This window comes from Schistocerca serialis, chromosome 4, assembly GCF_023864345.2.
Source record: "Schistocerca serialis cubense isolate TAMUIC-IGC-003099 chromosome 4, iqSchSeri2.2, whole genome shotgun sequence".
In the NCBI taxonomy this organism is placed as follows: Eukaryota; Metazoa; Arthropoda; class Insecta; order Orthoptera; family Acrididae; genus Schistocerca; species Schistocerca serialis.
Genome location: NC_064641.1, coordinates 307,257,638 through 307,283,138, shown reverse-complemented (window position 1 = coordinate 307,283,138; position 25,501 = coordinate 307,257,638). Strand labels below are relative to the sequence as shown.

Genomic DNA, 25,501 nt, shown 5'->3' with positions numbered 1-25,501 from the left:
TTTGGCCACATTTGAATATATGCATGGCTCAGAGCATGATGTAACATCTCAGTGTTCTGTGATCAATCCCACAGAAAATCACTGGATGATGCAACTTTATCCATGATAGGGAAGATTTGAACCTTGCACTGATGCCCAGGCATTTGCAAACAGCTATTAGTTGAAACTTTGGCAATAATCAGAGAATTTATTTCCATTCATTTATACTCCAGTCATTGTGAAAAGCCAACTATCATCACTGCATCACAATATTTTAGGACTGAGGAGTAAAATTAATGAACTACTTTTATTTGCATTGTTGAATCTGTCATCAAACCCAGTTGACATAATTTGCCTCTCTGAACATCATGTAGCCCTTATAGATATGATAAGTGTTAAAAGATTTTGGTTAGTTTAGCACTTCTGTGAAGTAGAAATGGAGAAATATTTAGATGCCATATTCATAGGAATTAGTCATAAATTTGAGAACATAGATATTAATAAATTTTACTTGGAACAGCATATGGAAGCATATGAGATGGAGCTAAAATTTCCTGACACATCCAAACAATGCTGAGGAGGTTAGAAGAGGTGTGTATTATGGGTTGATGGGGGCACTTCCATCCAAGCTCAAATGATAGCAGAACATAGCTGCAAGTGGCTCAAAACTAATATTTAAATCTTAATTTGACAAAGATGCATATTATGTTATTTCAAAAACGCAAAAAAAAGCAAAATAGTCCAAACTACATCTCTCTGACCAGGAATAAGGCATCAATAGGAAAGAAGTCATTATTAAGCTGTCAGTCCTCTCCAAGTGTGAACTAGTTACATATAGTGCCCCAGAAGGTCCCACCTTAGGATCTTACTTTTTTTGTATATATTAATAAACTTTATCAATAACAGCAGCAGGTGCAAATTTTATTTTGTTTGCATATGATATAAACATTGGAATAAACAGAAAATCAAGTACAGTGAAAGTGATTGATGATAATTCCATGGACATTAGTAAATGGTTCTTGGTCAATTCTCTGTCTTTAAGTTTTGAAAATACACAGTATATGCAGTTCAGAACTTATAAGAGGTATCCTCCCATTATGTGTCTAAAATATGGCAATAAGCAGGTAGAAGATGCTGACAGTGTTACATTCTTGGGATTTACAACTTATTAATAAATTCTGTATGGAGGAGCATAGCACAGAACTATTGAAGTTTTTAAATAAGTCTTTATTTGCAGTGCAGATTTAGCTGGACATAGATGATATATAAAACTAGCTGTTCCGATGCGTAGTCTGGATTGGGAAGTGGCATGGGCTTTGTGATTAATATATGGTATTCAAGTTAAGGTAAAACAATTGTGCCAGTTTATTTGCTCATGGGGATTACACAGTGAGGATTGATAGTGGCGTAAGAGAAGATAACTCCAATAGCTCCAGATCTATCTCAAAGAAGAAGGAGAATGCAAAGTTTAAAAAACCAATCTGTTTAGCATCTGCTCTACCTGAAAGGCAATGAATGGGAAGGCTGCTTCTCTGTAAAATTCAAATCATACAAATTACGCACCTCTGGGGCCTGGGGCACCTTACACATAGAATACTTTGCTTCCTGTCATTCCCTAATATCATTTGGGATCATTTTTTAGGGTAAGTCATCAAGCAGAGCTAAAGTTTTCTTCTGGTGCATTGTTCTTAAAATAAATAAAGTGTTCCTTCAGGTGAAATATGCTGTAAGGATATTATGTAAAGTTGATAACAGTAAATCATGCAAATTTTGAAATTCTTATATTTGTTTCCCAGTATATTTATCCTTGGTGGGTTCTGCAGAAGTCTGGGGCTCAGAATGGAGTTAAGTAATTTGGTAGGAGGATATTTAACAAGTTCCCATGTAACATAAAGCAAGAAATTAGGAATCCCTGCCAATTTGGTGCAAAATTACAAACATACTTTGCTGGCCATTCTTTCTACAATACATCCGAATATTTAGATTCAAATATAGAACATTTCTGTTAGCTTCATGGCAAGTAGCAGTGTAGATGTGAAGTTGCATGACAAGTAGTAATTTACTGTAAATAGGATTCAGTGTTTACAGATGCAAGTCATTATTTTCTTCAAAAAATACCATAGTAACCAAATAATATCATATTGCTAGCAGCATATAAACATCAGCTATCTAGTGTATCTGAGGAGGTATCAGCATCTTTAAAAGTAGCAAATTCTAATTTACTTGATTAAATTTAGCTGGCATAATGATGAACAGTATTAAACAATGAAAAGTCTGCACCCTCCTACGCGAGTCTGTTTATGGGTCTACTAGAGAATACCTTCCTAGCCTCCCAAAATGCCAAACCTCTAGTCTGGCTCAGGTTCATTGATGATATCTTCATGATCTGGACTGATGGCTAAAACACCTTATCCTCATTCCTTCGCAACCTCAACTCCTTCCTTCCCATTCACTTCACCTGGTCCTCCTCAACCCAGCACGCCACCTTCCTTCACACTGATATCCTCCTCTCTGATGGTGCTATCCACACCCCTGTCCACATTAAACCCGCCAACCACCCACAGTGTCCACATTCCAACAGCTGTCATCCGTTTCACACCAAAAAATTCTCCCATACAGTCTGGTCACCTGGGGAAGCATATCTGCAGTGATAAGAACTCCCTTGCCAGTATGTTGAAGGTCTCACTAAGGCCTTCACAGACAGGCAGTATTGCCTTGACCTAGTCTGCAAATAGATCTATCTCCCATACCATTTCCCCCCCAATCCTTCCCATCATCCCCAAGAAACAGCTACAAAGGAATGCCCCCTTCATCACCCGGTACTGTCCTGGACTGGAACTGCTAAATCATGTCATTCATCAGGGTTTTGATTACGTTTTATCATACCCTTAAATGAGGGACGCCATACACAAGATCTTTCACACCCTCCTAAAGTGATATTCCACCCACTCAACTTCCACAACATCCTTGTCCATTCCTGTGCCATTCCCAATCCCAACCCTTTTCCACAGGGATCATACCCCCCTGGAAGACCCAGGAGCAGGACCTACCCAATCCACCTACCAAACACTTCCTGTTCCAATCCTGTCACGAGCTTATTCTTCCTGACCATAGACCAGGCCACATGTGAAAGCAGCCATGTCACATACCAGTTCTGTTGCAATCATTGCACATTTTTTTGCATTGGTATAAACATCAACTAGCTTCCACCAGGATGAACATCCACCACCAAACTATGGCCAAAGGGCAAAGTAGACTGCCCTGTAGCCCAGCATGCTTCTGAAAATAACATGCTTGATTTCAATGACTGCCTCAAAACTCACACCATCTGGAGCCTCCCCTCCACCACCAGCTTTTCTGAACTGTGCAGATGGGAGTTATCTTTAAACACATTCTCAACTGCTGAAATTACCCCAGGCTCAACCTACGGTAATCGACTGTACCCACACTCTCCAGCCAAAAGTTTCCATACCCTTTGTCCTGTCACCTCACACATCTCATCACTCTCATTGTGAGCCACCCTCTGTCAATGCACCACCCAACTTTCCCCTTCCCTGCTCCTCTTCTTTTTTACTCCTCTTTCCTCCCTCCCCATCCCCATTTCCCTGCCTCACAGCCTCTCAGCTCTGTGTCTAGTGGCAGTCTTGTTATGCCTCCATCTATCCCCTGCACACTCTGCCAGATAGTGCTCTTCTCTCCCTCCACCCATGCCCTGCTATCCCTGGCCCATCCCCTTCACAGTGCTGCTTTCATTCATGTGACAGCTGCATTCCAGTCTGAGTTGTCAGAAATGGTGGTCACATGTGCATGAAATATGCTTTCTTGTGTGAATGAATATGTGGATGTGTGTTTCTTTTCTGAAGAAGGCTTTAGCCAAAAATTAAATGTGCAAAATTCTTTTCATTGTGCCTGTTTGCAACTCAATGTGTCATGTTTGTGCTAGCAGCAGTCTATCCTTATCCTTATTTTGATGTACAATATTGAGTAGTATAGTGTCTATCATTTCCTTGTCTTTTGGTAATGTTTATCATGTTTCATTTCACGTCCTTGAAAGTCCTCCTTCTTAGTGTCATCTATAAAACATGATGAGTGAATGTGTAAAATAAAGAATCAAGTTATTAAGTTCCATCCTTATACATAAATGAATACAGTGTAGAAGATTTTTGTTTATTGTTGATTTTATAGTAGAAAGCATGGATACTGTTAAATAGAATTATTTAAGTTCAGCATTGCTTTCTTTCATGATATTAAAATCCACTACAACGCTAGACACTTATTTTGCAATTATCATCGACAATTGTTTTATATTCAACAGCATTTAATAAACAGTATCTGGCTGATCTGAAGACAATTGTCAAATTATAACAGTAAGGCATTGTAAGTACTTTCATACATTCTTAAATACAATACATTCTTATGGCAATGTGAATCTAGTTTCCCATTATAACAGTTAAGAGAAAACAGAAATCAAAGTGGGCAGATATTATGCTGACATCTGTAATCAGTGTATTATTTGTAAAATAGAGAGATCAAGTTGTATCGTGAACTGAAGACTGCTTTAGAACCAAAACTGTTGAGTCATTTACTGTGAGATAAAAAAGGATAAAAGCACATTCTGCATAGAAAAGAAGAAACACAAAGAATAAAACAGGAGTAAATTGTCCATGCAGTACAGTAAAATGATTCCTTGTAGTAGCAACACGTACGTCCATGGTGTATCACTCCTGGTAGCTCCTGAAGGAGGTGAAGAAAAGATTTGCAAAGCAGTTTTGTAGCTTGTGTAGTACTGTATCCATAAATTTTATCTCATGAGATGCATGGTGAGTGTCCAGAGATTGTGGCTTCCAAAAAATTTTGCTATGAACCAAAAGAGGAACATTATAAAACAGTGTTATTTTTGTTCCTAATTAAACAGCTGAGCTATCTGTCAAAACAATGCAAATACTGATTACTGCTATGTGTTTTAGAACGTTTTTGTCAGTGTCATCAATCTTTGTACTTTTAAAAAAACATGTACGTAATCAAGTTGCATGGATGTTCAATCATCATCAATGAAGTAAAAACTAGTTTCAGATCCAACAGTGGAATGTTTGATTTTGCCTAATGGTTTTTTTTCCTACAGTCATATTTTCAAATAAGACATAGTAAGATCTTTACAAAGAACATAGCTGTTTTATGACAATATTATGAAAAGGATATAGTGGGGATGTTGAGTCACAGATAGGCACAACAAAAAGGCTGTCAAACAAGTAAGCTTTTGGCCAGAAGGGGCGTCCTGTGAAACAGACAACATACATACACACACTCATGCAAAAGCAACTCATACACACATGACCACTGTTTCTGGCTGCCAAGACCAGACTGTGAGCAGATGCGAATGATGGGAGAAGCAATCTGAGTGGTGGGGGTAAGGAGGAGGCTGGGGTAGGGAGTGGAAGGGATAGCAGAGTGTGGATGGGGGACAGTAAAGTGCTGTACATGGGGTAAGGTGGAGAGAGAGTAGGGTAGCTAGATGCAGGCAGGAGGTTAGGTGTAGTATGGGGGGTTGGGAGGGGGGGGGGCAGTGCAAAAGGAGAGAAGTAAAAGACCATTGGTGCATTTGTGGAAGAGAGGAATAGGAACATGGAAGAGGACAAGTGGGTGAAGAACAATGACTAATGAAGGCTGAGGCCAGGAAGGTTGTGTGAACATATGGTTTGCTGCAGGAAGAGTTCCCACCTGCGCAATTCACAAAAGATTGTATTAGTAGGAGGGATCCATATGACACAGATTGTGAAGCAGTCATTAAAATGCAGAATGTTGTATTGGGCAGCATACTCAGCAACTGCGTGGTCCAGCTGTTTCTTTGCCACAGCTATTCAATTGCACCAGACCCGGGTAGTACTGAGACATAAGGGTAATGCTGCTCTATGGCCAGACAGTGGAACATTGGGAGGTGGCAGGTGACAGGAGAGATAAGCCACTGGAGATCTGTTTCTGTACAAGAATGGGAGGGTAATTATGGGGTGCGAAACCTCGAGTGAGACCCTTGGTATATTTCAAGAGGGACTGCTCATCACTACAGATGTGAAGGCCACAGGTGGCTAGGCTGTATGAAAGGAACTTCTTGGTGTAGAATTGGTGGCAGCTGGTATTACTGGTGGTTGGTAGGTTTGGTATGGATGGAGGCACTGATATAACCATCTTTGAGGTGGAGATCAACGTCAAGGAAGGCGGCTTGTTTAGCTTAGGAGGACCAGGTGAAGCAAATGGGGGAGAAAGTGTTGAGGTTCTGGAGCAATGGGGATAGGGTGTCCTCACCTTACATCCAGATCACGAAGATATCATCAATGAATCTGAACCATGTGAGCAGTTTGGGATTCTGGGTGGTTAGAAAGGTTTCCTCAAGATGATCCACAAATAGGTTAGCATAGGATGGTGCCATGCAGGAGCCAATAGCCATACCCTACATTTGTTTGTAGGTGATGCCTTCAAAGGAGAATTAACTGTGGGTTAGGATATAGTTGGTCATGGTTACCAGTTGTAGTTTTGGAATCCATCAGGTGTTAAGTAAGGTAGTGTTCAGTAGCAGTAAGGTCATGGTCATGGGCATTAGGGATGTTAGCATAAAGGAAGGTGGCATCAATAGTGTTGAGCAGTGCACTGTGTGGTAAAGGAACAGGAACTGTAGAGAATTGGTGGACGAAATGTTTGCTATTTTTTATATAGAAGGGTAGGTTGCAGGGTAGGCTGAAGGTGTTAGTCTAGGAGAACAGAGATTCTCTCAATGGAGGACAATAACTGGCCACAGTGAGGTGTCCTGGGTGGACAGGTTTATAGACTTTAGGAAGCATTTAGGATGTTGGAGTATGGAGAGTGGTAGGTGTGAGGAGAGAGATAGACACTGGGAGAGGTTCTGGAATGGGCCTAAGAGTTTGAGGAGGAACTGGGTACCTGTTGAATATTTGGAATGGAGTCACTGTATCAGGGTTTGTAGGTGACGTACCTGACAGCTGGCAGAATCCTTCTGCCAGGTATCCCTTGTGTTTCAAAACAGTAGTTGTACAGCCTTTGTCAGCAGGTAGGACTATAAGGTCAGGATCAGTTTTTAGGTGGTGGATTATTTTATGATAGAAAACTGCTAATTGCTGTCTTCTTGGTAAAACATGTTCATCACTCTGTTCTGCACAGTGCTCCAAAATTTTGAAAACTTTATTTTTTAGTATCTGTAGAATTATTCTCATAATTATTCAACAAATATATTATTTGTGGAATACCATTTAGTTTGAATAACATAAGATGCCTGGCACTGATCATGATAAATAAAAGTAAATATTAAACATACACATATCATGCACAGCACCTTATTCTCACTTTACTTGATATTACAACATAATCTTTTGTGCCTCTTGTGACAGTTTGTTACTTGAATGTTTTGCTATATAGATAAAATTCCGGTATCGTGTCTTTCAGATGAAAACTCAAGTATTTCAATTTTTTTTATTTTTTTGTGTCATATGCAATCAGCTTACCAGTATTAATTCTTCATTAATACAAATTATATTTCTGTATAACAGTTACTTGCGTGAAGAAAGTAGTGGGTTCGTATTATATCTGGTTTCTGAAAAATATATCTCTAATCTATTTTGAATCTTCAGTTTTTTTGTAAATTGCTTAATGATAACCATACTACGTTACAGTTGCATCCAACTCATGGAGGTAAGAGATGTCCAAGTAAACGCACGAGAACAAAACCATGTCGAAAAGGACGTTGTGGTTAGTAACTTCATTTTCTCTTGACAACTTCTTTAACATTACATTCTTTAAACTATCTGTCTGAGATTATGTCACAAAGTTAAAAAAAATTCTTTATTGCTTATCATATAAAAACCTATTACTATACTGTGAAATTCGTAATTGTTATATGTGTATGAATTAATCATTTGCAGCTCAGTGGATAAGTACCATTCCATAGACCCGGGTTCAATCTGTTGTCAGTCAAAAGATATTTTAATCACACTTACCATGGCAATTGCCAGTGATAATGGGTTGGGTATGTGCAAAATTCCAAGCTGCATCATGGTCCAGATCCTACAGTACACAGAATGTTCCCTACCAGTTGGCTTGGCGAGACAGATCGTATGTCGGAGAAAGACACCAACATGTTACCTCCAATAGCATAATCCATATTACTATAATACATGCAAAAGATGCTCTGTCTTCCATGTTTTCTTGACTAAACTGATGAACTGATTTTGGTGAAATTTGGTGTGGAGATAGCTTTAAGCATAAGAAAGAAAATAGGCTATTTTAGAAAGTAGTAAATATTTACTGATTTTAAGAATGTAAAGCAAATTAGGGAAAAAAATTACTCTTTGAAAAGCTGTTCACTCATTGAGTTTTAAACTTTATGATGTTTGTGAAAAGGCTTTTATTGGTTGATATGTTCCATGCAATAGTGTTCAATGGAATGAATACAGTGCTTATGCAATTCTCAATGTGTCTGATCCATACTTCCATACTAATATTATTACATACAAAAGTTAACTACGTCTATTATGTTTTCACAACTAAACTGCTGAATTGATTTTAATGAAATATGGTATGGAAATAGCTTGAATGCTGAGGAAGAACATAGAGTACTTTACAAAGTTAAAAAGAAAACAAAGAGATGCCAACCCCTAGGAGGATGAGGGATGGTATGAAACATCTTTTTTTTGCATCAGTGAATATAAATCACATTCAAAAATTGTCAGATTTGTTGCGTAAAGAAGACATTGTATAATGTATAGCTACTTCAATAGCACAGTGAATAGATGAGTACTGCCACACTGCACATTGTGGAAGTTGGAAATGGGGTGGGGGCACATCAGGAACTGTGTAATGAGAGGGCAGCTAATGTTATTGCACATACAACAGCTTACTTATTCACAATCACTTATCATAAAAAAAACTACTGATATGCAAGTGCAGCCACAGATGGCTTACATAAAGTATTGTGGTATTCAAAACAAACTTTAGGTTGTTTTACTCAGTCAGTTTAGCAATGTAATTTATGAAAGAGTAAGACCATTTGAACTTCACAGTCAAAAGAATGCAACTATTAAAATGAAATAAGTTTGTCGTAACTTTTGATTACGGTCTCTGAGAATGCTGCCTGCAAGTCACTTGTGGAGAAAGTATAACTGAAAACATTTGTGACCTGAAGTTTTGTGAATGCACATAGAAATAATCAGAAGAAATAATACATTTGATGCAGGCATTATTTACAAATCACATCTATTGAATTTGAGAGGGAAATGGCAGGACATACAAGCTGTGACTTTTGCAAAAGAGATTTTGTTGTAGAACTGACTGATAGCCATAGGTATGTGAAAGGTATCTTGGTAAACAAGCTTCTGGACAGTTTAAATCTCAAAATGAGAACATACAAAAAGGATATAAATTACTATGTTCTCATTTACCTAGTGCAATTTCCCAAAACTACACAAAACTTAAATGTGAACAACTGTTTGTGGACTGGAATGCTCCTCTTCTCAAATATTTGTCTTTGCCATAACTGACATGCCATATTATTTGATGTAATATTAATACGTATACCGCTGAAGCATGAGACTGAGTAAATAATTACAAGCATAAGACAATAAATGAGCCATAAACATCAGTTTACCACATACCACATTTAAATTGCATGCACATATTTTGCCAGCGGATAGTAGCACATGGATGCTTGTTGTGGGGGCTGTGAGACATTGCATAGTAACCAGTGCAGGATGTAGGGTGTACCTCAAAAGTGTATTCAAGTAGGACAGCATGAAGTCTTCCGATTTCTGTGAGTCAAAGGAATATCTTCACTAGAAGTGCATTTTGAAATGCATCTCACTTATTGTGACAACTGTTTATTATAGAAACCTATGTTCATTTGAATCCAGGAGTTTAACAGGGAAAGACAGAGCATCAGAGATTATGAGTGTTTTGGCTGCCCTGTGGTTGTGGCAACTGGAACCACAGTGTAGTGTGTGGAACAGATGATTTGCTATGACCTGCAATCATGATCGATGATGTAGTACATGCTGTGGGTGTTCACAAAAGACATCCAGGTCACATAACAAAAACTGGAGAGATCACTCACCACCAATAGCCACATTGCACCTTTGAATGGTTTTGCTCCCATGTGCGCTCTGGTTTCAGTCATGAATAAAAATGCTGTTGTGGGGCTACCTGATTCTGGGTGTATATGTGACAGGAGCAGACCATTCTAGTTATCTCTTTGTTGATCCTTGCATAGTATATGTAGTGATGTGCCAACCCTTTTATACAAATCCCCTCCTAGTGCCACTGGTGAAGGAGCTGCAGGATTTGTGTATGGTGTGTGAGTAGTTCCAGCATGAGGACACTGTTCTGACATTTAGAAGGCATCAAAGGGAGAAGAAGGTGTGATAGGCCTGGTCTGCTGATTTTGGGTAACTGCTCTAACAACCCTTGCTGAATTGATGTCAACAACCTGCAAAGTTATATGTCCCATTCCTCAGATTTGTCTGCTGCTGTAAAATTCACCTAGAGCTAGTTGCATCTTGTCATTCAGTTGAAAGCATTGTGCGTCTTTATGTCAAGTCCTTTAGATGTGACAGAACACCGGCATTGCAAAGAGGTGGGCCTGTAATGAATGTTATAATGGTTACTGGAAAGGAACAATACCCACCACTGTAACTGTTGTGCCATTTTCTCTGGGAGTTTTGTCAAAGGTTGAAAATTGAAATAATTGGCTTGTTGTCTGTGATTAGAAGGAATTTAGTGACATATAAGTTAAGGCAGAACTTTTGTACAATGTAACTAATAGCCAGTGGCTCCTTTTCTATTTGGCAATGGTTGCCTCTGCCAGTTACAGTGGTTTAGATGGGAATACAGTTGGCCACTCAGTCCCATCTTCACTAATCTGTTGCAATGCATCTGTGGTTAACATGAGCAGTTTGCAAGGTGTGGAGGTTGATGGGCAGGGACCAGATCTTAAGCAACTGTTTAATTGCTCAAAAGCCTTCTGATAGGCAGTAGACAACTAAAAATGCCCACCTCTTTTGAGTAGTGTCCTAAGTGGATGAGTTACATGGGCTGTGTCAGGTATAAATTTTCCAATATATGTTAGTGTTCCTAGAAATGATTCTAGTTCTTTCAGTTTTGTGAGAGGTGGCAAATAATATATTCCCTCTACATCCTCAATCATTTGTTTTAATCCAGATTTACTTTATGTGTCTCCTAGGTTCTTAACACTAGGATTAAAGATACTACATTTATCCCAACTGTAATGTAATCTATTAGATTGCAGTCTATCAAAAAGTGCTTGTAAATTTTTAAGGCATTGCTTTCACATAGCACCTGTTACAGTGATACCCCCCATGTCATTTACAAGTTGAGAGAGTCTCTGGATAAGTTGTTAGAAGTATCTTTGAAATATTGCTAGTGCAGTTAGGATTTCAGAAGGTAATCTGTTGTGCCTGTACATTCCATAATGCATATTTATTAGTAGGATCTGCTGAGCTTCCATGATAACTGGCATCTGTAAATATACAACTGCTGAATCTGTTTCAGAGAAGTTTGCCTGTAGAGATCAATACTACTTTGGGGATTAAAGGTAATGTTTAAGCCAACACATATAGATATTGATACATTAGGTTTCCTAATTGCGACTGTTGGGGATGCCCATTATCTGTAACGTGTGGGATAATCGCCATTCCTTGTAATCCATCCAGTTTCAGTTTGACTACTTTCTGCCTTATGAATGGCATTCAAAGAGTTTTTCAAAGCAAAACCATTAATTACAGTTTTAAAGAAATATGAATTGCAAATTTTTGCATACCTCAGTTTAGATTCACATTATTTTTTACTATCTCCAATATGGTGTTTCCAGGTCACAGAATGATATAGTATGTAAGATTAGGTTTATATTCTCATTGACTGGAAACTGAATGGTGAAAACATTAAATTCAACAATGTTAGGAGATGTAGGTGAAGCTATTGCTAAGAATATTAGTGCTGTACATACATTTCTGTAAGTAGATTGCACCATAATTTAGTCTCTGGTTGCTAGTAATGGCGTCCAGCATGATTAATAACTGGTTAGAAGTTCCAGTGGCTGCTGTGGGAACCAGTCTGATTAAGTAGATTGGTGCATTCTAATCTGGCACTTCCACCCATAATTGCCCACATGCAAGGTGGCCAGATGTCCTCTCTTGCTGTCATGGCATACTGCATTGGATAAGAGCAGTATTGGTGGCTGTGCTTGTCATAATGTGCACATGACTTGCATGACATAACACTGCATTGTTTACTACAAAAGGTGTCTATTGACAAACCTGTGGAGGAAGACACTAAGTCCTTGTAAATGCACTATGTAAATGAGGAAGACTGACCACAATCCTTACAACAGTGGTTGAATCAAAGGTGAATCATCACTACATGAATTTGATGCCCATAATGTTCAGACAGCAAACTGTAGACATCAGAGAAGACAAAGTACTAGGATATATGAGGGTTTTGGCTTTTGCACTAATTCATAGAACTCACTATGACACAACAACAATATTTATTTCTATTTGACAAATGGAGTTCAGTATCTCTTCACTGGAAATATAGCAAAAACCAACAGAAATAAACATCCACCTCTCCTTGTTGACTCATCAAAACTTGAGAAAAATAAAGCAAGTAGGGAAGGTAGTTGACCTGAATCTGCTATATTTTGTGTTAGATGTTGTTGCAGCTCCTTATACCACAATAACTGATGCACCAGCAGTCATTATTGTAGTTGTTGCTATTGCAGCATCAATTCCTTATGATGCTGTTGTTTCTGCTATTGCTGTAGTTTTTCAGTGCCAGTTGCTACTGCTGCTGTTGTTGCTACAACTCTTATTGTTACTGCTGCTGTTGTATCTTTTACTGCCATAATTTCAAGAATTCTTGATCTACACTCATAAGTCTGAGTGGTCATTGCCAATTTAGTAAATCTCAAGATAAGCCATTGAAAAGCTTTTTATGAATGTGACTGATGAGAGCAATTTCACTGCAAACAGTCACAAGTCCGGTTCATGCACAGTTGTCAAAAGCAAACAAAAATCCCCAAAATTAGAAATCCAAAAAGAGGCACTTTATGTAAAAATCAAACAATGTAAATTCCAGGATGGAATGTAACAATAGTATGAAAAGCAGAGTTGCTATTCACTATTTAGTGGAGATGCAGAGTCACAGATAGGCACAACAGAGAGACTCTCACAATTAAAGCTTTCAGCCATTAAGGCCTTTGTCAACAATAGATGACACACACACACACACACACACACACACACACACACACACACACACTCACACACACACTGGGTGGGGTCAAGCAGGAGACTGGGATGGGGAGGAGGAAGGATAGCATGGTGGGGGTGGCAGACAGTGAAGTGCTGCAGTTTAGGGGCAGGGGAGATGTGGGGGGGAGGGGGGGGGGGAGTAGTGGAAAAGGAGAGAAGTAAACAGATTGGGTGTGATGGTGGAGTAACAGCAGTGTAGTGCTGGAATGGGAACAGGGAAGGGGCTGGAGGGGTGAGGACAGTGACTAATGAAGGTTGAAGCCAGGAGGGTTACAGGAACGTAGGATGTATTGCAGGAAAACTTCCCACCTGCACAATACAGAAAAGTAGGTGTTGGTGGGAAGGATCCATATGACACAGGCTGTGAAGCAGTCATTGAAATGAAGGATATCATCTTTGGCAGAGTGTTCAGCAACAGAGTGGTCAACTTGTTTCTTGGACACAGTTTGTTGGTGGCCATTCATGTGGACAGACAGCTTGTTGGTTGTCATGGATAAATATGAGGGCTATCCACAAAGTATATTATGTTTTTGTTTGTGTCCATTAGGGGCGGGGCTAGCGCGGCTATCTTGGTGTCATGGCATTCCGCCGCTCAGTCGGCATCCTGCCGTGCTAGTGAGAGGTTTGTGCTGTACTCCATTGAGTTACTGTGACAGTTTGAAATGTCAGCATTAATTGAAAATGCCGCGAAGTGTGAAGTGCATGCTGAAATAAGGTTTCTGACTGCAAAAAACTGTACACCGATAGAAATCTATCGGCAGCTTTGTGAAGTGTATGGGGACAACATAATCACTGAAGGTGGAGTGCGTCAATGGGTCATAAAATTTAAAAATGGCCGAACTAAGGTTCATGATGAAGAGCGAAGTGGAAGACCCAGCATAGTGACTGCCAAACTTGTTGAAAAAGTTGATGACGCGGTCCATGAAAACCGTAATTTCACAATAACGGAACTCTCTATGAGTTTTCCACAAATTTCACAAAGTTTGTTGCACGAAATCATTACCGAAAAGCTTGGTTACCACAAGTTTTGTGCAAGATGGATACCAAAAATCTTGACAGAGATACACAAAAATCAGCGGACGGCTGCAGCGTTAATGTTTTTGGACGCTTACGAGAAAGATGGTGACTCATTACTCGATTGCATCGTTACTGGTGACGAAACATGGGTTAAGCATGTGAACTGCAAGACAAAATTGCAGTCAATGCAGTGGGGACACACAAATTCCCCCCAAAAACCCAAGAAATGCATGCAGACAATGTCAGCAAGGAAGGTGATGGCGACTGTCTTTTGGGACAGAAAAGGTGTGATTTTTGTGGATTTCCTGGAAAGAGGCACTACAATAAACTCTCAAAGGTATTGCCAAACTCTGCACAACCTCAGAAGAGCAATACAAAACAAGTGCAGGGGAAAGTTGGGCTCAAAGATCTTGCTGATTCACGACAAGGCACGGGCCCACACGGCAAATGCCACTCGTGAAGTTCTCGAATCTTTTAAGTGGGAGTTGTTTCTTCATCTGCCGTACAGTCCCGACCTGGCACCGAGCAACTTCCACTTATTCCCAGCAATGAAGAAGTGGTTGGCTATGCAGCGTTTTGATGACGACGCACAGCTTCAAGAAGAGGGAACCACGTGGTTGAAGGCGCTGGTGGCTGAATTTTACGATGAAGGAATTTCCAAGCTCGTCCATCGCTACGATAAGTGCCTTAATTTAAATGGCAACTATGTAGAAAAGTAGTATTTAAGTGTGGCTTTCATCTGTATATAATAAAAAAATTTCCAATACTTTATTTATTTTTAATTCCAAAACGTAATGTACTTTGTGGATAGCCCTCGTAGAATACAGCACAGTGATTGCAGCTTAGCTTGTAGACCACACGACTGGTTTCACAGGCAGCCCAGCTATAGGTGATGTTAGTGACTGGACTGGAGTAGGTGGTGGAGGGAGGATATATGGGACGGATCTTGCATCTAGGTCTATTACAGGGGTATGAGCCATAAGGTAAGGGATTGGGAACAGGGGTTGTGTAAGGATGGACAAGTATATCATGTAGGTTCAGTGAAGAGTGGAATACCACTGTAGGAGGGGTTGGAAGGATAGTGGGCAGGACATTTCTCATTTCAGGGGATGACAAGGGGTAATCGAAACCCTGGCAGAGAATATAATTCAATTGTTCCATTCCTGAGTGGTACTGAGTTACCAGGGGAATGCTCCTTTATTGGCCAGACAGTGGGACTTTGGGATGTGGTGGGAGTCTGGAAAGAAAAGGCACAGGATATTCATTTGTGTACAAAGTTTGGAGGATAATTATAGTCAGTGAAGGCTTCAGTGAGAGCCCTCAGCATACTTCAAGAGAGACTGCTCGTCACTACAGATGCAACGACCATGAGTGGCTAGGCTGTACGGAAGGGACTTCTTTGTGTGGAATGTATGGCAGCTGTTGAAGTTGAGGTATTTCTGGTGGTCAGTAGGTCTGATATTGATAGAGGTACTGATGTAGCCATCTTTGAGATGGAGGTCAACATCTAGGTTGGTCACTTGTTGGGTTGAGTAGGACCAGGTGAAGCAAATGGGGGAGAAGTTGTTGGGGTTCTGGAGGAATGTGGATAGGGTGTCCTCATCTTTGATACAGATAGCAAATACATCATCAATGAATCTGAACAAGATGAGGCATTTAGGATTCTGTGTTTTCAGGAAGGATTCCTCTAGAGGGCCCATGAATAGGTTGGCATAGGATGATGCTATGCGTGTGCCCATAGCCATACCCCAGATTTGTTTATAGGTAATGCTTTGAAAGGAGAAGTAATTGAGGGTGAGGATATAGTTGGTCATGGCAACTAGGAAGGAGGTTGCATTGGGGAAATGGAGTGTTCATTAGTGGTAAGGTCATGGGCATTAGGAATGTTAGTGTACAGGGAGGTGGCATCAATAGTGACAAGCAGGGCAGCATTTGGAACTGTGGAGAGTCGGTAGAGGAAATGGTTGGTATCTTTTATACAGGAGGATAGGTTCCAGGTAATAGGTTGAAGGTATTGGTCAACCAGAGTAGAGATTCTCTCAGTGGGGGCACAGTTTTATTTAACGGTATGGCTAGGGCCCCCTCGGGCAGATCGTTCGCTGGGTGCTGGTCTCTCAATTTAATGCCATTTTGGTGACCTGTAGTCAATGACAATGATAGGATGATGAGGACAGCACAACACCCAGTCCCTGGGTGGAGAAAATTCCCTGACCCAGCTGGGAATTGAACCCGGGCCCAGAGGATCGACAATCTGTCACACTGACCAGTCAGCTACCGGGGGCAGACAGGGGCACAGTAACTGGCCACTATAGGGTGTCCTAGGTGGTTAGGTTTATGGACTTTAGGACGTATGTAGAAGGTAGGAGTCCAGGAAGTGATAGTGGCGAGTAAAGAGGTGGACTTCAGAGAGAGGTTTTGAGATGGCCCTAAGGTTTTGAGTAGTGACTGGAGATCCTGCTGAATTTCTGGGATGGGGTCACTGTGGCAAGGTCTGTAGATGGAAGTATCTGACAGCTGGCGGAATCCTTCCACCAGGTAATCCTTGCATTTCAAAATAACAGTGGTGGAGCCTTTGCCCACAGATAAAATTATAAGGTCAGGAATTGTTTTCAAATGGTGGACTGCAGTTGTTTCTGAGGATGTAATGTTAGTTTGCTTGTTGAAGGATTTGGGGAATGATGGTGAGGCAAGGTTCGAGGTTAAGAAATTCTGGAAAGTTAGCAGGGGGTGATTTGGGGGCAGTGGGGTTGAATCACTGTTGGATGGAGGAGTGAATTGAGTTATGCAAGGTTCAGTTTTGGTCTTTGGTTGAGACTGATTGGTAGGGTTGGTGGCAAAAAAGTGTTTCCACTGTAGGGACTGGGAGAAGGAGAGAAGCTCTTTAACAACATGACTGAATTTGGGAGTGAGGCAAAAGGTTGGACCTTTCTAAAGAGCTGATATTCCAGTGGGGCTAAGGCTTCTGGAGGAAAGGTTCATGACTGTGTTGTAGGTCTGTTTTGGTTCTGGTTTCTGTGTGGTGGTGGGAGGGAGTTTCGGAGGGTAAGTAAGTGTATTAGGTCTGCAAGACAGGGTTTGTCAACTATGAGGGGACGTAGGGGAGATTTGGAGGTTGTTGTAGAAGTGGCTAGGGATAAGGAAACGTTTCTGTATTGACACAGATGGAAGGAGCAAATATCCATGATGTTGAAAAAAATGCGAGAAATTACATAAATAATGTAGAATTATGTCCAACAAATTTCGAAAAAATACCAATCTTATTTCCCCCTTTTGCATCCATTTCATACTTTTCATGAATTTTCACACATATTTGGGTGTATCCCTCAACATACAAACTAACCTTACATCCACAAAAAGAACTCCAGTCCATCATCTAAAAACAAATCCCGACCTTATAACCATAGCTGCGGACAAAGGCTCCACCACTGTTTTTTTCAACTGAAAGGATTACATGGCAGAAGGACTCTGCTAGCTGTCAGATACTTCCGCCTACAAACCTTGTCACAGTAACCCATCCCAGAAATCCAGCAGGATCTCCAGTCACTACTCAAATCCTTAGGCCCATCCCAGAACCTCTCCCTGGAGTCTATCTCTCTTCGCACACTTACCACTCCCTGCAAACCTAACTTCTACATGCTTCCTAAAGTCCATCAACCTAACCACCCAGGATGCCCCAATGCCCCATGCGGCAAATTACTGTGCTCCTACTGAGAGAATCTCTACTCTCTTAGTCCCAGACCTTCAACCTATTGCCTGGATCCTACCCCCCCCCCCCCCCCTCCCATATAAAAGATACCAACCATTTCTTCCACTGACTCTCCACAGTTCCTCTCCCTTTACCACATGAGGCCACCTCCCAGTACACTAATATTCCTTATGCTCATGGACTTACCGCTATTGAACATTACCTTTCCCAACGCCCCATGGATTCCAAACCAACAACCTCCTTCTTAGTTGCCATGACCAACTATATCCTCACCATCAATTACTTCTCCTTTGAAAGCATTACCTACAAACAAACCAGGGGTACGGCTATAGGCACCCACATGGCACCATGCTATGCCAACCTATTCATGGGCCCTCTAGAGGAATCCTTCATAAATACCAAGAATCCCAAACACCTCATCTGGTTCAGATTCATTGATGACATCTTTGTTATCTGTATCAAAGGTGAGGACTCCCTATCCACATTCCTCCAGAACCTCAACAACTTCTCCCCCAATGGCTTCACCGGGTCCTACTCAACCCAACAAGCCATCTTCCTAGATGTTGACCTCCACCACAAAGATGGCTACATCAGTACCTCTATCCATATCAAAGCTACTAACCACCAGCAATACCTCCACTTTGACAGCTGCCATACATTCCATACCAAGATGTCCCTTCCACACAGCTTAGTCCCCATTGTTGTCGCACCTGCAGTGATAAGCAGTTCCTCTCAAAGTACGCTGAGGGTTCTCACTGAAGCCTTCACTGACCACAATTATCCTCCCAACCTTGTACACAAACGAATCTCCTGTGCCTTATCTTTCCAGTCTCCCACCACTTCCCAAAGTCCCACTGTCCGGCCACAGAGGAGCATTCCCTTCATAACTCAGTATCACCCAGGACTGGAGCAACTGAATTACATTCTCTGCCAGGGCTTAGGTTACCCCTCATCGTTCCCTGAAATGAGAAATGTCCTGCCCACTATCGTTCCCACCCCTCCTGCAGTGGTATTCCACCATCCACTGAACATACACAATATACTTGTCCATCCTTACAGAACCCTTGCTCTCAATCCCTTCCCTCATGGCTCATACCCCTGTAATAGATCTAGATGTAAGACCCATCCCATACATCCTCCCACCACCACCTACTCCAGTCCGGTCACCAACATCACCTATCCCATCAAAGGCAGGGCTACCTGCGAAACCAGTCATGTGATCTACAAGCTAAGCTGCAACCACTGTGCTGCATTCTATGTATCTGTGACAACCAACAAGCTGTCTGTCCACAGGAATGACCACCAACAAACTGTGGCCAAGAAACAAGTTGACCACCCTGTTGCTGAACATGCTGTCGAACATGATATCCTTCATTTCAATGACTGCTTCACAGCCTGTGCCATATGGATCCTTCCCACTAACACCAGCTTTTCTGAATTGTGCAGGTGGGAACTTTGACTGCAATACATCCTACATTCCCGTAACCTTCCCAGACTCAATCTCCATTAGTCACTGTCCTCACCCCCTCCAGCTCCTTCCCTGTTCCCATTCCCACACTACACAGCTGTCATTCCACCATCACACCCAGTCTGTTTACTTCTCTTGTTTTCTGCTACACCTCCGCCCTCCTCCTCGCCACCTCTCCCCTGCCCTCCATCTAACCTGCAGCACTTCACTATCCACCATCCCCACCATATTATCCCTCCCCGTCCCCACCCCAGCCTCCTCCCTACACCCACCCAGTCGCCACGCCAATCATGCATTGGTGCTGCTGCTCGCAGTGCAGTTTCAGTTGCCTGAGACTGCAGTCATGTGTGCGAGTTACATTTGCACTTTAGGTAAACTGTTTATGATGCTTAATATATTGCTTGATAGAATGCAACAAACTGGTCTTAGCCTGCCATGCTGCCAGTTTTTTGGCCATTTGTCAGCAGAGGTTCTGACCATTTCAGCTGCCTCCAGTGACAGCTACTACCAGAATGCACTGTATTATGCAGGCCCTGCATAACAGAAATATGCTCTATGTGACCCTTATTAATAGCTTTATCTGATGGGTGTTCAAACATCTTGTATTTTCACAGGGATATAATATATGGTTCTTTCAAATGAGTCTCACTTCAGTCTGCTGTATCCTAACGGCTGCACATATGTTATACACTGTGGTGTTGACTGAAATCTAGTAGCCTGAATTGTTGAATGCCACTGTGATAGCTGGGGCATCATTGGATGCAATATGTGGCTTGACCCCAACTTTGTCATTTTTAGCAGTTTCCACTCTCAAGCTGGATGTGGAACAAAGGTAACTCCTTTTTTTCTATCCTTCCACTTTCTGTCTAGTAAGCTATTGTCCAATCTTCTCTCATTTTCACAGTGCCTCTCTACTCTCTTCAGCCAACTGTCCCTTAGTCCTCTCCTCAGCCTTCTGCACTCTATGTTCATTTCAAACATAACTTTTGGTATCCTTTGCATTCCCATTCTGTTTACAAGTCTATACTAGCTCGTCATTTAATGTCCCCCTCATTATCATGCTTCTTAGTTTGTCTCATCTTGTTAACTCCTAAGCTGCTCTTGAGGGACTTTATTTCACTCACTTGTATTTTCTTTTGTACAGTGCCTTCATTACCCATGTCCCTGCTGCTTACATTACTAATGGGGTGTGATAAATTTTGTGCATCTCCTTCTTGCTTTTTAGGAGCAATTCATTTCTTCAGACGAGACTTTTGAAAACTTTTAGAGATTTTTGTACTTCCCACACTTGTTCATTAATTTTTTAATCATGTTTTTCCATTTTCCTCTTTTGCATCATCCTGCAGTTATGTGACCCAGTCTTTGGACAGAAAATTATTAGTCTTTAACAAAGGTAAGGAGAAGCAGCACGGAAGCATCACAGAGCATTATGTTAACATAGATTGGTAGCCACCAATGTGTTGACATGTGGGACACAATAACAGACATGTCAGTGGATTGCGCAGAATGCATAGCAGAGTTCATCAATAAGTGGTTCCTTACAGTGGGAGTGTGTTGCAAGTGGGGAGGTGTCTCCACAACAAGGCAAAGCTCTTTTTATGGCAATGTGATTAGGCAGTGGATTTTAGTGAAACAAATAGGCACTGGAGGCATATAAATAAGTCTATCACTGTGGAAGTCAGCAGTATCACCACAACACCAGAGCAACATCAAACATTGAGACAACTGGGCTCTGCCAGCTGGGTTCGAGATGGGCTGGACCTGCTGTCTGCACTAAGTCCTTCATGAAGCTTGGTGTAACACCTCTGCTGACCTGCCACTTGTGCCTGCCACATCCGAAGCTGAGTTCCTAGTGGCCAACTTTTGTTCAAGGGCAATGTTTGTAACTAACACACAGCAGCCTCCACATGCCGCTACCTCAGCGGCTTAAAGAGCCAAGGGGCTGTTTCCCGAGTGGGTCACTATCACAGCACAATACAACGTGCCATTGATGTCAATAGTTATGGCCTAAGAAGGCCATTGGCCCCAGCAGTATGAGGCACCAGCTCAGTAGCACCATGTGGAAGCTGCTTCCTGTTCATTACCCCAGTCACAGGCGATGATGAGATTTGCTACACTATGTATCAAAATCTATAACAGTTCTTTGTAACTGTTAACTGTGTTTGCTCAAGACCCTCTCATCTGTCACCACTCACTCTTTGAGCCTGTTGCCACACTATTTAGTGACATCAGAAGGAGCAACAATACCTACAGTACCTTTATTGAGGGTTGAGTGCAGTGTTTCTGTTCTGTTTCTGTTTGACTGCGAGTGTCATGGCAAGTCAGTGAGTTTTGACAGGGGTTGAGTTCTGCTTGTAAGTTCAGTGTGTTACAGGTGAATACAGACAATATTTTTGAGGAGGCATAAATATAAATGTTAGTTTTCACCTTGTTAGTATGGGCAATATCAGTGTCATGAGCAAGCAGTGTGGCTCATTGTCTAATAGTGTACAGGGTGTCCCACCTACACCCCATATTATTCCACACACAATCAATAACATGAGAAATCACAATAATAATGGTGTTAGTTGCATTGCAATATGTCAATTACATCCCAAGAAATTAGAATGTGAAGTTGACACATGAAATGCACTACTATTGCACTTCCTGTGATGCAAGCATGACTTGCACATTGCTCATAATCACGATGTGATTGACATATCATGATGCGACAAACACTGACTTACATATTGCTATGTACATTGTTAGTATGTGGCATGGGAAACATATGGGTGTCCAGTCACCCACAATGTAAACAAGGACACAGTTTCCTTTACATGCTTTATTGAACTTTTCGGCAACACTACAATGGACATAATAGTAAGAAAATACCAATAACCACTGCCCAAAGTAAACAAAATTAATGGCTGTCTAAGGGTTGCACAGAGAGATACATGCTATTTCTATATAGTTGTACACCAATTACACAGTGGTACACACCACGTGCAAGACTTGTCACTGAACAGCTTTAATGACTGTGACATAATTGAACCATTGCAGATGATGCAATGCATACATAAATGTACAGCAGTACCAACAAAACAAACATACATCTTCTCCATAATACACCAAATGTATGCTGGTGTGCAATCACATGTCTCACAGCCAAAATGCTACAATGTATGTTCTAAGAGATCACCATTTGCTTGGCAACACGGCTGTGCGTGCTCAATCACGGATCCACTCATGGCTGTCAGTGTTTGTGGTGTTACTACAGTGCATGCAGCGGCAATACAGGCGTTAGTGTTGGGCCATTGTTGTTGGGACATGCTGATACACCACATCTTTCACATGTCCCCAGAGAAAGAGTCCGTGGGGGTGAGGTCCAGTGACTGTGCTGGAAACCCTGAATGGGGCTGCCCCTCCAATCCATCAATGTGGAAATTGTTGGTTTAGTGCCTGTAGTGTCATTGGGGCATTGTGCACAGGGCATGTATCATTTTGATACCACATTATTTGAGGAAAATGAAGGGGTAGGTCTTCCATCACTCCAGGTAAGGTACCTCTCAGGAACCACTTGTACTGTCCACTATTAAGAGTGCCATCAATGAAATATGGGCCAATGATGTTGTGTCCTACAATGCCACACCATACAATGTCACTCCACTGATGTTGATGTTCAATCCAACGAATCAAGGGTGGATTTTCTGCTGGCTAATAGTGGATATTGTGAAAGTTGACACTTCCATGGTTTGTAAACATGGCCTCATTGATAAACAGTATCCTACAAATAAAGTTAAGGCCTTACCTGAGAACCCATTGACAGTATTCTAGGTGACTGTGAACATCACTGCCATGGAGGTCTTGATGTAGTGCCATGTGATAAGGGTGGTATCTATGCCTGTGCAGAATACGCATCACACTTGTTCACAGATTCCCATCTGTCTCTCCATTTCACATGTACTTGCATGAGGATTTATTGCAGCAGCCACCACAACAGCTACCTCTGCTGCTTCATGTGTTATGCCTCTCCTCTGGATCTGCATTTGTGGAGACAACTACCCTGTTGTGAGAAACCTTCTAACAAAATTCACGTAGGTAGGCCAGGTTGGATTACTTCTATTAGGGTACTGCTAGGCATACACCTGTGCCATGCATGTGCCATATTGGTGACTTTCTCAATACAGTAATATCATGCTAACCATTTCCTTGTTTGTGAATACCATGTTAAATGCCTAGAACAAATGGACAGGTAAATTAATATCACGATTACAACAGTGATACCCAATACAATGTGCAGTACACCTGTATTTGCTTCTACACAGAACATCCTGCTTCATAGTGAGCCATTCCCACACACAGTGCTGATTATGGCCTGTTCCTGTACACAACTGCAGAGGCAAAGGATTGACCTGGGCGGTGTAAGGGGCAGTGTACACCAGCCAGTGCTGTTCCATAGTACGTATGAAGATAAATACAACATGCCCAAGGGACACCATTATGTACATATCAATGTTTGTGGCAGGAATCCCTATTATTACTTTCAACCATCATGATAACACTGAAAGTAAAAATACATACGTCAATCACATTGTAATTATGAGCAACGTGCGGGTCATGCTTTTTCAGAAGTGCAGTAGTAGTAGTAGTGTGTTTCATTCATTTCATGTGTCTATTTTGTGTTCCATTTTCTCATGTTGTAATTGACTTATTTGCAATGCAACCAATGCCATTAATGTCATGATTTCTCATGTTATTGCCTGCACATGGAATAATATGAGATGTCCATTTAAAAAGAAAAGAAAAGAAAAATGTAAGTCCGTGTTGAAATTAATATTTGCACATCGTTTAGAATATCTCATACTATTTACTTTCGTGTGCCCTTGCCAAACATTCATACCCATGAAAGCTGTTTGTCAATATCTATTGTGGTTCCAGAGATATTGATACTGAAAACTTTAGGTGAGACACCCTGTATAAGCTGTTAACCATGAGTAGTGATTCAGGATTTGAAGCTAAGTTAAGTTGTTTCAGTGTAAGATAATAATGAGTATGAGCAGCCACTCAGGCGAGTGTAATTAAGTTATGAGGAGGAATGTTAGTGTTATGGTTAAGTTTTCTTGTGACTTTATTTTGTCTTATGTGGAGCAGGGAGAATGGCTCATTATTTAAGTGTGTAGGGTAGTGAGATGTGTTAGGACAATGGTATGTTTTAGGGGTTCTTTTTTTTCTCTCTCATCTGTGATAGTGTAGCTGATAGGAGGTAAATCATGTTGTCATCAGTACTACAAGTAGCAGGGTTGTTGATATCAAAAGGAGCTTTGAGGGAGGAGGTGTTGATAATTTTAAGGGATATAGTAGATAGGTTGCAAGCAGAAAAGGTGGTGTATGATAATAGATTAGACCGCTTGATGCTGAAGTGCAGGACCTTATCACAAAACTCCAAAGTGTAGGGATAACATGTGGAGAGCATGAGCAATGGATGATGGAGAGTGGGTCTCTGGATGTGAGGAATAGATTGATTTTAGAGAGGACAGAAAGAAACAAAAAAGAGAGAGAGCAAAGAAGAAGGAGAAAAAGGAAGATGAAAGAAAGAGGAGCAAGCTTGTGGATAATTTACCTATTTCTGCATAATGTCCAACTACTGTTGATGTAGTTAAACCTGTTGAACCTGAGAGGACTAGGACAGAATGTCCTGGTTGGTTAGAAAATTGTTGTGGTGGAGTGATTAAATTAATACTGGATAGTGTTGAAATACAAGCTCCTGGGAATTTGAGCAGGGAGCAGAATAATGACGTTGCAAAAGTTAAGGAAACTAGAGTAGAAGTACCAGCTCTAATATCCAGGGGAATTGGAGATTCTGGGCTAACAGTAATGCCAGCTGGAATGAGTATGGACTGTACAAAAGTAATTAAGGGTGAGGATAGCAGCAGGGTGATTCAAATATCTGCCCTATTTGTTGTAAATGGTTATTGTGTTGAGACCGGGGAGGCCTGGGCCAGATGCACAGGGAAGTGCATGTGCCAA

The 25,501-nt window shown here is 41.2% G+C and overlaps 1 protein-coding gene across 1 annotated transcript in view; it reads left to right on the top strand.

Annotated features, from left to right (window-relative positions):
* The window catches only part of LOC126474409 (spondin-1), a 646,454-nt gene that overhangs the window by 590,788 nt on the left and 30,165 nt on the right, over positions 1-25,501 (top strand). Inside the window, exon 16 of the mRNA XM_050101878.1 lies at positions 7,659-7,734. Coding sequence (XP_049957835.1) covers positions 7,659-7,734 — 76 coding nt within the window. The remainder of the gene's footprint in view (positions 1-7,658; positions 7,735-25,501) is intronic.